The sequence below is a fragment of the Acomys russatus genome, chromosome 31 (genome assembly GCF_903995435.1).
Source record: "Acomys russatus chromosome 31, mAcoRus1.1, whole genome shotgun sequence".
Taxonomy (NCBI): Eukaryota; Metazoa; Chordata; class Mammalia; order Rodentia; family Muridae; genus Acomys; species Acomys russatus.
The window spans coordinates 890253-901712 of NC_067167.1; the positions used below are offsets into that span (position 1 = coordinate 890253).

General features: G+C 52.2%; 1 protein-coding gene across 1 annotated transcript; it reads right to left on the bottom strand.

Annotated features, from left to right (window-relative positions):
- Positions 1-1207: 1207 nt before the first annotated feature.
- On the bottom strand, positions 1208-7496 carry Prss57 (serine protease 57). The gene is made up of 6 exons (XM_051172714.1): positions 7404-7496; positions 6727-6838; positions 5244-5412; positions 4114-4258; positions 2184-2447; positions 1208-1646 (listed from the first exon to the last, which is right to left on the bottom strand). The coding sequence occupies exons 1-6, from the start codon at positions 7494-7496 to the stop codon at positions 1455-1457; spliced, it is 975 nt and encodes a 324-aa protein (XP_051028671.1). The 3' UTR covers positions 1208-1454.
- Positions 7497-11460: the final 3964 nt, after the last annotated feature.

The following is an 11460-nucleotide window of genomic DNA, read 5'->3' on the forward strand; positions in this document are numbered from 1 at the left end:
CCCAGCCACAGCTGGTGACACAGCCAGGTGCTGTTTGGGGCCCTGACCTTCAGACTGCTCAGCTTTGCTCTGACAGCCGCCACTCAACACTGCTCACCTGTGCCTTCAAGGAGCCCAAAAGGACTGGGAGCTGACGTTCAGCAGGAAGAGGGCTTTCCTAGCACTCACATAAAGTGGACATATTGGCAAAGACCTATCATCCCAGCACTGGGAAGTAGAGGCGAGGGGATGAGGGATGAAGAGTTCAAGCTCAGTTTGGCTACACAGTGAGTTCAAGGCCAGCCTGGGCTATGACTCCTTATCTCTCAAAAACAAACAAACAAAAAAACAAAACCAAAAAAATCTTAAAAGGAGCCAGGCGAGTTGGCCCATGCCTGTAATCCCAGCACTCAGGGAGGCAGAAGCAGGCAGATCTCTGTGAGTTTGAGGCCAGCCTGGTCTACAAAGTGAGTCCAGGAGGCTATCCCAGGCTACACAGAGAAACACTATCTCAACAAACAAACAAACAACAACAACAACAACAAAATTAAAAAGGAAGGCAAGATATTAGACCACAAACAAGACCATGGAGGGGCACAGCCCATGGAGGGCACAGCCCCCAGTTTGTGGTCCAGGAGGTTCCCAGGGTCTTTCATGTCACCCTCCAGTTCTCAGCTGTGCCTTTCTTGTAATGTCCCCCAAAAGTGTCCTTAGCAGGGAGCTAAGACAGCCCCTTCCTCCCTGAGGTTCTGCCTCACCAAGGAAATAAAAGACAAGAAAACCACCCTGGGCGGCCAGCCTCCACCTGCCTCCTCCTCTCTGAGCCTGGGGACTAGGGTGGAGCATGGGACCAACCACAAAAGCTTCCAGAGATACAACCCGTGTTCCTGGGTCCCTGGAAGGCGTGGAGGCGAGGGAGAGGAAGTGGGCCCTTCTCGGGTCCTGGAGGTACAGGAACAAGATAGCTCCAAGATGGCAGCTCATCCAGGGCTCAGAAGTGAACCTGTTTGAGCTGAAACCAGGAGGACTGATGGTGGAAACTATAATTAATATGCTGAGACAACCTTCGGCCAGGAGGGAGTCTAAACTGCAATTCTAGGAACGGAGACATACCTCTTCGTGTCTTTTGCGTCTCACTGTATATTAGTCCCCTGGCTCTGTGTTAGTGGGGTTAGTCTGTGGTCCATTAGGAGACAGAGCAAATGCCCAGTAGGCACCCAGAGGAGTGGATGACGTCAGGTGGGGGCATCGCCGTGGGTCTTGGCTGAGAGGATGCCTATGTGGGTTAAGGGGGCTCCTGGAGTTGAACACATAACAAGCCATGTGTCAGCCTTCAGTACAGCTCTTCAGCTACGATGGACGACTACAGCCCAGGCGCCAAGTTCTCTGGCTTCCGGGCCAAGCCATGGACTCTGCCTGCAGTGAGCAAGGGGCGCAGGTTGCCACTCTTCTCCGTCCCAGTAGGGGGCCAAGGTTCAAACCGCACCGGCAGAGCACCCCACAGAACCGGAGCAGGGACTTCGCCGCACCACATCCCAGATCCAGGGCACAAACGCTGACACTTGAGTGTAGACATCCGGGGTTTTGGGGTCACCACACCAGAGGCCCGAGAAAGAGACAAGGCCATGGGCCCGGCTCCCACAGACCAAGGGCCCCCCAGAGTCTGCCTGGAGTGAAAAAAAAAGGTTGACGTTAGGTGTTGCCCCCCCCAGGACTGTCTTTTACAGATAGCTCTGTAGTCTTTGAACAATGCACAGCCTGCATAGCTGTGTAGCAGCCCCCCAATGTGTCTCCCCAAAACGCTGAAGTTTTACTTAAGTCTCAGCCTGTAGGTTATCTTTCAGAATTCCTCAATATCCACCCTAAAAATCCCCAACTCACTGGCTAGTCTCGTTGCCATACTGTAATAGAATCTTATTTTAGGAGCTCAAACTGCAGAGAGCACGTCTGCTTTCCCGCCCCCTACTGGACATGCCTCGCACATTCAGGTATAGATCCCCAGGACATTTTGTGCAGGGTCCAGCCTACAGAAATAAAAGTAACTCTGGTTCTCAACCCCACCTCTCACCTTCCTGGGCCTCGATTTCTGCATCTATGTCAAACACTGGCGGGACTCAGTTCTCAAAGGTACCCTATTTCCAACCCTGACCCTTTTTGTGGTCCTCGGTTTCCCCATACAGCAAGCGTGGTGTGTGGGATCCTACCGAGCAGAAGCCACGCCACCTGCGGTCCCCGCTGTGGGTGCAGAGCATCGCAGGACTCAGCCGGCCTTGCCAGGAGCCGTTGCAGACACTCAGGTCCAGTACGCGCACCTCTGCTTCCATCAGGCCGGGCGGAAGCTCCTCAAAGTCAGACACGGAGCCCCAGCCCGACACGTGGCAACGTGTGCCGGCCGAGGGGGGCCCGACACCTCTCCGTGGCAGTCGTAATAGCCTCACAGCAGGGCCCAGGGCAGCAGAACCATTCAGCTGCGGGTAGAAGGTTGGATTCAGGCCCACCGACTCGCTCACCCCACTCGTAGCCGTCTCCCACCTTAGTGTCCCTCCAGGGACTCCAGGGTGTGGATTGCGTCAAGAACCAATAGTGGCTGTGGTCCGCCGTCGGATCCTTCTCATCCTGCCCACGATGCAGCTCCGCCACGACCAGGACTAAGACCTTCCACCTCACTCTCAGCTTCCCGCTCCTGGCTTCTTAGCCCCCAGAACTCCCATTGTCCTCCGGGCCCACGACTCCAACCCTCTTGAGAGTTACCCATCAGGGACAATTTGGACGTCACTTCCTTCAGGAGGCCTCGCAAACTCTACAGTGCAAACAGGAGCGTTGGAATCCCTGGGCACCCCTTAGCTGTGGGGCGCTGTGGGGCGGCTGCCTGGGGCCTCAGGTCTCCTGATACTGGAAGGTATGAAAAGAATGACCAGAGCCGGGCCTAGTGGTGCATGCCTTTAATCCCAGCACTCCGGAGGTACAGGCAGGCAGATCGCTGTGAGTTTGAGGCCAGCCTGGTCTACAAAGGGAGTGCAGGACAGCCAAGGCTACACAGAGAGACCCTGTCTCGAAGAACCAAAAAAAAAAAAGAAAAAGAAAAAAAGAAAGAGAGAAAGAAAGAAAAGAATGACCAGACCCCAAGCAAAGGGCTGGCACATGTAGCTGTACCTTTACCTCAGTTTCCCCATTCTCCCAAGCTTCACTTACCCCATTTCCTAGCTTTAGTTTCCCCACCTGGACTGGAGATCAGGTGACTCGGTGACTCTAGAGGGACTCATCCCCCAGCCTCTGCCTGTGGAAACCTCATATTCTCCCCCTGCCTCTCTTTCTCTGGTTTTTGGTTTTGTTTTTTGTTTTTTTCTAGATGTATTTATTTATTATGCATATGGTGTACACCTGCAGGGCAGAAGAGGGCACCAGATCTCATTCTAGATGGTTGTGAGCCACCATGTGCTTGCTGGGAATTGAACTCAGGTCTTCTGGAAGAGCAGACAGTGTTCTTAATCTCTGAGCCATCTCTCCAGCCCCCTAGTCTTTGGTTTTTGAAGACAGGGTCTCTCTGTGTAGCCTTCATTGTCCTGGACTCACTTTGTAGACCAGGCAGGCCTCGAACTCACAGCCACCCACCAGCGTCTGGTTCCCACAGTGCTGGGATTACAGGCGTGCCCCACAGTATCTGGCTTTATTCTCTCCTTTTTGACATAAGAAACCACCACAGTACTTGAGAGTGTTTGAGGGTGCCATAGGCCAGCTCTGAGACATGCCCTTGAGACACAGGACCCAGTGGCTCTTGGCTTGATTTTTGTTCTGAAAGACATGGGAGCCATGGAAAGTTCTGGGCAGTAGAGACAAGTGACAGGATTCAGGGGTTCAAGGTCCCACCAGGCACATTCAAACAGAATTCAAGGACCACAGGCATGGGCTAGTGGCAGAGCCCTTTCTTAGCAACCAAGAGCTCAGAGCTGGGAGTGATGGCGCATGCCTTTAATCCCAGCACTCAGGAAGCAGAGGCAGGCAGATTGCTAACACAGAGAGACCTTGTCTCAAAGAAAAGAAAAATGTTCAGATCCAGCGACACGAGAAAAATTAAATGAATAAACTCAGAAGTCAGGTGGGCCTGGACCTGCCAGTCACCCTTCCGCAGCTCACCCTTAGTAGGCAGATATCGTTGGCGTGTGTGGCAGGCTGGAAATTGGGGTGCCTGACAGCAGCTGCAATGCTAAACACCTGTTGTGTGGGCTCCGGGGCGAGCAGCGCATGGGCCCCAAGCACCACCAGGCCAGTGGAGGGGTCCCTGCAGGGAGACGAGGAGAGCAAGATCACCAGGAGCTCTGTGGTCATGAGCTAATGCCGCCCCCCCCCCCATCTTCAGCCTTATAGCTCCCCTCCACTATAACATATACTAACTTACAATGATAAGAACACACTTAAGCTGGATACAATACAACCTTGTCTCTTACAATTCTTACTTCTATGACACCAATTTGTAGTACACTTATGAAGCTAAAAGCCTCAAGTTTCTAGCTGGGCAAGTGCTCTACCCATGACTATGCATGAAGCCCCTCACTGGGGGATTCTAGGCAGAGGCTCCACCCTGACCATGCCCCCAGCGCCTCACTGGGGGATTCTAGGTAGAGGCTCCACCCCTGACCATGCCCCAGCCCCTCACTGGGGGATTTTTTTGGGTTTTGTTTTGTTTTGTTTTGTTTTGTTTTTCTAGAGACAAGGTTTCTCTGTGAAGCCTTGGCTATCCTAGACTTGCTTTTGTAGACCAGGCTGGCCTCGAACTCACAGCAGTCCTCCTGCCTCTGCCTCCTGAGTGCTGGGATTAAAGGCCTGCACCACCACGCCAGGCTCACTGGGGGATTCTAAGCAGAGGCTCCACCCCTGACCACGTCCCCAGGTCCTGGGGAATCTATGTGGGGCTCCATACCTGTGTCTTGCTCCAGCACCTAACTGGAGAATTCTAGGCATGGGGCTCTACTATTCAACTATTTGTTTCTAGTGGAGAAAGGGTTCCAGTCTGTAGCTAGAGCTGAACTTCCATTTTTCCATCCTCCTGACTCAGCCTTCTGGCTAACTGGAATTCCCAGTCGGTACTGTCATTCTCGGCAGCAATGTGAATCCTAACAGCAACACGCTTTGCTTGTGTTGACGGTAATCATATTTATTATATTCGATTGTTATCAGCAGAAGCGCCGGAGGGAGGGGGAAAGCTTGGTCCTGCCTGTGTCACACCCTGGCCTTATGGTTGTCCCTCAGTGGCCCCAGCAGGTCACCTGTCACTGAAGCAGTGGGCAGCTGACAGCACCCAGTGGGCATGGAAGAGGAAGCCTCCGCAGTGGTGACGGCCCTTGAAGCTCACAGAGGCCATGTAGGGTCGGGAATGCGGCATCACCTCGTGGCCTCCAATTATGTGGGATCTGCAGCACCCTGTGGCAAGTGTGGCTGTGTGAGAGACCAGGACAGGAGGCTGGCCAGTGGAGAACACCCACGGGCAAGGAATAAGGGCGGAGGCAGAACTGAGGGGAAGAGGTACACGTTGAGGGAGACACTCAAGAGGCAGAGGCAAGAGGATCTCTGTGAGTTCGAGGCCAGCCTGGTTTACAAAGGGAGTCCAGGACAGCCAGGGCTACGCAGAGAGACCCTGTCTGGGAACAGGCAGACTGATGAATGGACAGACAGACAGACAGACAGACAGACAGATGATAGACAGGAGAGAGAGAGAGCGAGAAGTAGAGAACCTTTGGACTAGAGAGACGGCTCAGTAGGTAAAGGAAATTGCTACCAAGCTTGACAACCCGAGTTCCATACCGACAGCCCATCTGGTAGAAGACCAGAACTGAGCCCCGCAAGCTTTCCACTGGCTGAGACGAGCACCATAGACACGTGTCCCCTCAAAATAACTTTTTTTTTTTGGTTTTTTGAGACAAGGTTTCTCTGTGTAGCCTTGGCTGTCCTGGACTCGCTTTGTAGACCAGGCTGGCCTTGAACTCACAGAGATCCACTTGCCTCTGTCTGCCTCCTGAGTGCTGGGATTAAAAGTGTGCGCCACCACGCCCGGCCTCAAAATAACTTTTAAAAAAGCAGGAGGGCCGGGCGTGGTGGCGCACGCCTTTAATCCCAGCACTCGGGAGGCAGAGGCAGGTGGATCGCTGTGAGTTCGAGGCCAGCCTGGTCTACAAAGTGAGTCCAGGATGGCCAAGGCTACACAGAGAAACCCTGTCTCAAAAAACCAAAAAAAAAAAAAAAAAAAGCAGGAGGCTTGGATAAATGCCCATTACTTAAAACCCTTGGTCTTCAGATATTCATTTTTTTTGTTTTGTTTGGTTTGGTTTTTCGAGACAGGGTTCCTCTGCGTAGCCCTGGCTGTCCTGGACTCGCTCTGTAGACCACACCTATCTGCCTGCCTCTGCCTCCGGAGGGCTGGGATTACAGGTGTGCACCACCACACCCAGCCAAGGGCTCAGATTCTAACCCTAGCACCTGCCTGGTTGCTCACAACCCTTTGTAAACTCCAGGGGCTCTCTGCCTCCCTTATCTGGCCTCATTGCTCACTACATGCAGGCAAAGCCCTCATACACACAAAAATAAAAACAAGAAAGATTAAGGAAACCCAGACTCCACTACCCTGTATCTGAGGTGGTAAAGATCCAACCCACAGTCTCCCTGTTCAGCAGTTAGATTTGATGGAGGCCTGTTTAGGAGCCTGGAGTCACCTAGGGTCACCTTTGGGAGTGTTATAATGGCAGGAGATCTTACCAGGCCTCCTTGTGAGCTGCATCAGGGCAGCCGCTGCTATCAGCAGCAGCCGCTCCCAGCCTCCTGTCCTGGGCACCATGGCTGTGGTGGGATGGCGCCTCCCTGGCAAGGTCTGCAGGTGCAGGAGGCACCCTCACCAACGGTCCAGCCCAGAAAGAGGACCGGCTGTGTGGTCTGTGGTCAGGAGGCGGAGCAGGGGATTCTGGGAAACAGGGAAAGGCGATCGGATGGTTCCTTGTTCCCAGAAGTGCCACTCATGACAGTCCAGAAGCTTAGAACCAAGACTGTTTTGTGAGCTCAAAGCCACCCAACACTTACCTAGTAAGGGTATCTGGCCCCTTCCAGGCTGGACACAGGTTACTTGCTCCTGCCCCTCAGGAGCATCTCAGGGGACAGTCGCCCTGGAAGCACCAACTCTGCTTCTCTGTTTGTCCCTGTGAGGACCATGAGGAAAGCCTGTCTTTTGGAGGTTTGTCCCATCAATTGAGCTCCTACTGTGTCCCAGGCTTCCTCGGAAAAACTGGGGATATAACAGAGACTGACCATGAGGTCTGGGGTCCAGAGACCAGCCAGCAGGACATGTGCTGGGCTTGGCTTTCTTTATGTTGGGGAACGTTTGGGAGAGAAAGTTCAGATAGGCTCATGTAGCCCAGGCTGCTCCCAAATTCAACAGGCACCTTGAAATAGCCATCCGGCTGAGAATGACACTGGATCCCGGATTCTCCTGTTTCTACTTTCCCAGAGCTGGGATCACAGGTGTTAGCTACCATGGCCCCAAGTAAGGTGGGAAGTTAAAGCCTCTGTAGGTTGTGGGACAGCGTCTACATATGGTGGCCAGGGTCGCAGCTGGAGGTCCACTACAGGCTGAGCTTCAGGTGGCCTGTAGGACCCCCCGCAGGGCTGAGGCACATGTGGGGGACAGATGGGCCTGGGTGGGCTCAGGGAGCAGCTCCAGGAAGGGGTGGGGGCACGGGGTCAGCAAAGGCGCCCTGCAGGACAGGGCACTGTTACCTTGGCTACCGGGGGGGGGGTGGGGGGCGGCACGGAAGGAGAGATAAAGAGCCAATCTGATGGCGTGCACCATTCATCCTAGCTCTCTGAAGTCACTTGTAGATGGGTCTCTGAGCTTAAGGGCAGCCTGGTTTACAGAGTGTAACCTTGCCAAAAAAAAAAACCAAAAAAACAAAAAACAAAAAACTGAAAGAGAGTCTGGGGAGATGGCTCAGCAGATAAGAGCACTGGGCGGTCTTCGAAAAGACCTGGATTTGGGTTCCCAGCATTCACATGGCAGGGCCTTATAATAGCTTGTAACTATAGTTGTAGAACTGACGCCCTCTTCTGGCCGCTCTGGGTACTGCATGCATGTGGTGCAGATTCACAGGAAACCGCTCATGAGTTCAATTCCCAGCAACCACATGATGGCTCACAACCATCTAGAATGAAATCTGGTGCTCTCTTCTGGCCTGCAGGCCTTACATCCAGGCAAAATGCTGTATACACAATAAATAAATATATCTTAAAAAAAAAAAAAAAAACCGGAGCTAAAGACATACATAAAGAGACAGAGTAAGCCGGGTGTGGTGGCGCACGCTTTTAATCCCAGCACTCAGGAGGCAGGGGCAGGAGGGTCTCTGAGAATTCGAGGCCAGCCAGGTGTACAGAGTGATATCCAGGGCAGGCAGGGCTACACAAAGAAACCCTGTCTGGAGGAAACGAAACCACACAGCCAACGAGGCAAGGGTGCAGGCTGCAGACGAGGGGCCCGTCGCTGCCCATTTCCTTCTGTTTTGGTGAAATTGTGAAACGTGTAACCATCCTGTGCTCACCTCAACCGCCAAGCTCGCAGCAGCGCTCAGGAATCCTGTACAGTCTTGAGAAACCCAGGAGGCCTTCCTGCCTTTGTTCTGGGGCCCCTAGGAACCAATACCCCAGACCTCCCTATGCCCTCTGCGGTTATTATTTGTTTTGTTTTTGTTTTTTTTTTTTTTCTTTTGGTTTTTCGAGACAGGGTCTCTCTGTGTAGCCTTGGCCATCCTGGACTCACTTTGTAGACCAGGCTGGCCTCGAACTCACAGTGATCCGCCTGCCTCTGCCTCCTGAGTGCTGGGATTAAAAGCGTGCGCCACCACGCCCGGCTTTAGTTTTTGTTTTGTTTTTCAAGACAGGGTCTCTCTGTGTAGCCCTGGCTGTCCTGGACTCGTTTTGTAGACCCGGCTGGTCTCGAACTCACAGCGATCCACCTGCCTCTGCCTCCTGAGTGCTGGGATCAAAGGCGAGCGCCACCACGCCCGGCGCCCACCTGGGGTTGTTATTTTTGTTTTTTTTTTACTTTCATATTTTATTTGCTTAATAACTAATGTACTCATTGGTAGGTTTTTGTGTTTTTTGAGACAGAGTCTTCTACATATGAAGAGACAGAGTAAAGGAAAGTGGAGAAAACAATGCTGTACAAGGGCTAGATGTGGCGGCGCTCGCCTTTACTCCCAGCACTTGGGACGCAGAGGCAGGCGGATCGCTGTGAGTTTGAGGCCAGCCTGGTCTACAGAGCAAGTCCAGGACAGCCAGGGCTACACAGAGAAACCCTGTATTAAAAAAAAAAAAAAAAAAAAAAAAAAAAAGAATGCTGCCCCAAGCTTGGACCTGGCCCCCTGCATTGTCAGTGTCCTCACCAGAGGGCACTGCTTCTCCAGCTCCTTCTGCTTTAGGCGAAGTGGTTTTCTCTTTTCTTTCTTTTCTTTTTGTCTTTTTGAGGGTTTCCCTGTGTAGTAGCCCTGGCTGTCCTGGACTCGCTCTGTAGACCAGACTGCCCTCAAGCTCACAGAGATCCACCTGCCTCTGCTTCCCGAGTGCTGGGATTAAAGGTGTGCACCACCCACCCTGCTTGTTTTCAGTTTTGTAAAAAATTTTTTTCATTTAAAAAGTTTCCAACATAAATAAATAGCCAGGCAGTGGTGTGTGCTTTATGTTTTGTTTTGTTTGTTTGTTTTGTTTTTTGTTATTTGAGACGGGGTTTCTCTGTGTAGCCTCTGCTGTCCTGGACTCACTTTGTAGTCTGAGCTGGTCTTGAATTCACAAGTGCTGGGATTATAGGCATGACACCATGCATGCCTGGTGCACGCTTTTAATACCAGCACTCGGGGAGACAGAGGCAGGCAGATCTCTGAACTCGAGGCCAGTCTGGTCTACAAAGCGAGTCCAGGACAGCCAGGGCTACATGGAGAAACCCTGTTTCAAAACAGCACTCCCCCCCACCCCACAAAAAAAGTGTTTTTTGTTTGTTTGTCTCACTATGTAGCCCAGGCTGGCCTGGCACTTGTGGTGACCTTCCTACAGGAGGAAAGGCATGTGTCAGTACGTGCAACTCCGGCATTCCTAACTTTGTTTGTTTTTCCAGACAGGGTTTCTGTGTGTAACAGCTCTCGCTGTCCTGGAACTCTCTGTAAACTGGGCTGGCCTTGAAATCACAGAAATCCTTCTGCCTCTGCCTCACAAGTGCTGGTCAGCTGGCCTTCTTTAAGTCCTATCTACCTCAGTGTTTTGAGACAGGAACTATCCCTGGCCAATGTGGGTAGGATGGGTGGCCGGACACTCTAAGCATCCTCTGCTCTCAGCCGGGCATGGTGGCGCACGCCTTTAATCCCAGCACTTGAGAGGCAGAGGCAGGTGGATCGCTGTGAGTTCGAGGCCAGCCTGGTCTATAAAGTGAGTCCAGGACAGCCAAGGTTCTCTACTTTTCTCGGGCTGGGATCACAGGTTCATGCCACCATGTGACTAGGGATTAAACTTGCCTGGAAAGCACTTTAAATTTTTTGTTTTTATTTTTTTACTTTTTGTTTTTCGAGACAGGGTTTCTCTGTGTAGCCTTGGCTGTCCTGGACTCGCTTTGTAGACCAGGCTGGCCTCGAACTCACAGTGATCCACCAGCCTCTGCCTCCTGAGTGCTGGGATTAAAGGCATGCGCCACCACGCCCGGCTAGCACTTTAAATCTTAACTCACTTGTTTAGGAGACAAAGATCACACTCCCTCTAAAGACAGTGTTCTGAGTCCCCAGTGCATACAGTAAGAGCTCAATAATTCTCTTTAGACTGAAAAGACCCAGGAGCAGCAAAGACACCAGCTGATGGTTTGACTGCCTAACGCAGGCTCAGCAGAACATAGCGTGCAGCTTGTCTTTGTCAATAAAGTTTTATTGAGACACTTGCATATATCTCTTCCAGTTCCTGTAGTGTTGTACAGTCTTGGCAAGACAAACCATCTGGCCTTTCACCTGCCTCTCAGTGTGTCCAGACGCAGCGAGACTGTTGACACTCCAGCAGCCTAGCAGCCTGAGGAGAAGGGACAGACAGAGGGACGGAAAGGCTAAGAAATAGATACAGAATTACACACTCCTATGCCGGTGAGCCCAGATCCAAACCCAGGGTGTGGTGCTGCAGACCTGGCCGAAACAAGGAAGATTTCTCTGAGTGTTAGGCCAACCTGACACAAACAACCCCCCCCCCCAATGAGTTTTGTGACTCACTCTCCCTGCTCTGTCCCAAAGGCCCAGTGGTTAACTGTCTAGGGCCGGGGGGGGGGGGGGCTACAGTCTAGACAAAAATACAGGAAGTCACATGGTGTTCCTTCTCGGGGAGACAGGCCCTATGTGGGTTTTTTCCCCCTTTTCTTTCTTTTGGTTTTTCGAGACAGGGTTTCTCTGTGTAGCCTTGATTGTCTCGGATTTGCTTTGTCCCTAT

Bases quoted from the DNA above. Each gene is read 5' to 3' on its own strand.
- Prss57 (XM_051172714.1), bottom strand. From the start codon at position 7,496: ATGGTAGCTAACACCTGTGATCCCAGCTCTGGGAAAGTAGAAACAGGA. The intron at 2,448-4,113 runs GTGAGCTGCGGA...TTCTACCCGCAG, and splicing joins ACGATATCTGCCTACTAAGG to CTGAATGGTTCTGCTGCCCT. The intron at 1,647-2,183 runs GTAGGATCCCAC...TTTTCACTCCAG, and splicing joins GGTGGCGTGGCTTCTGCTCG to GCAGACTCTGGGGGGCCCTT.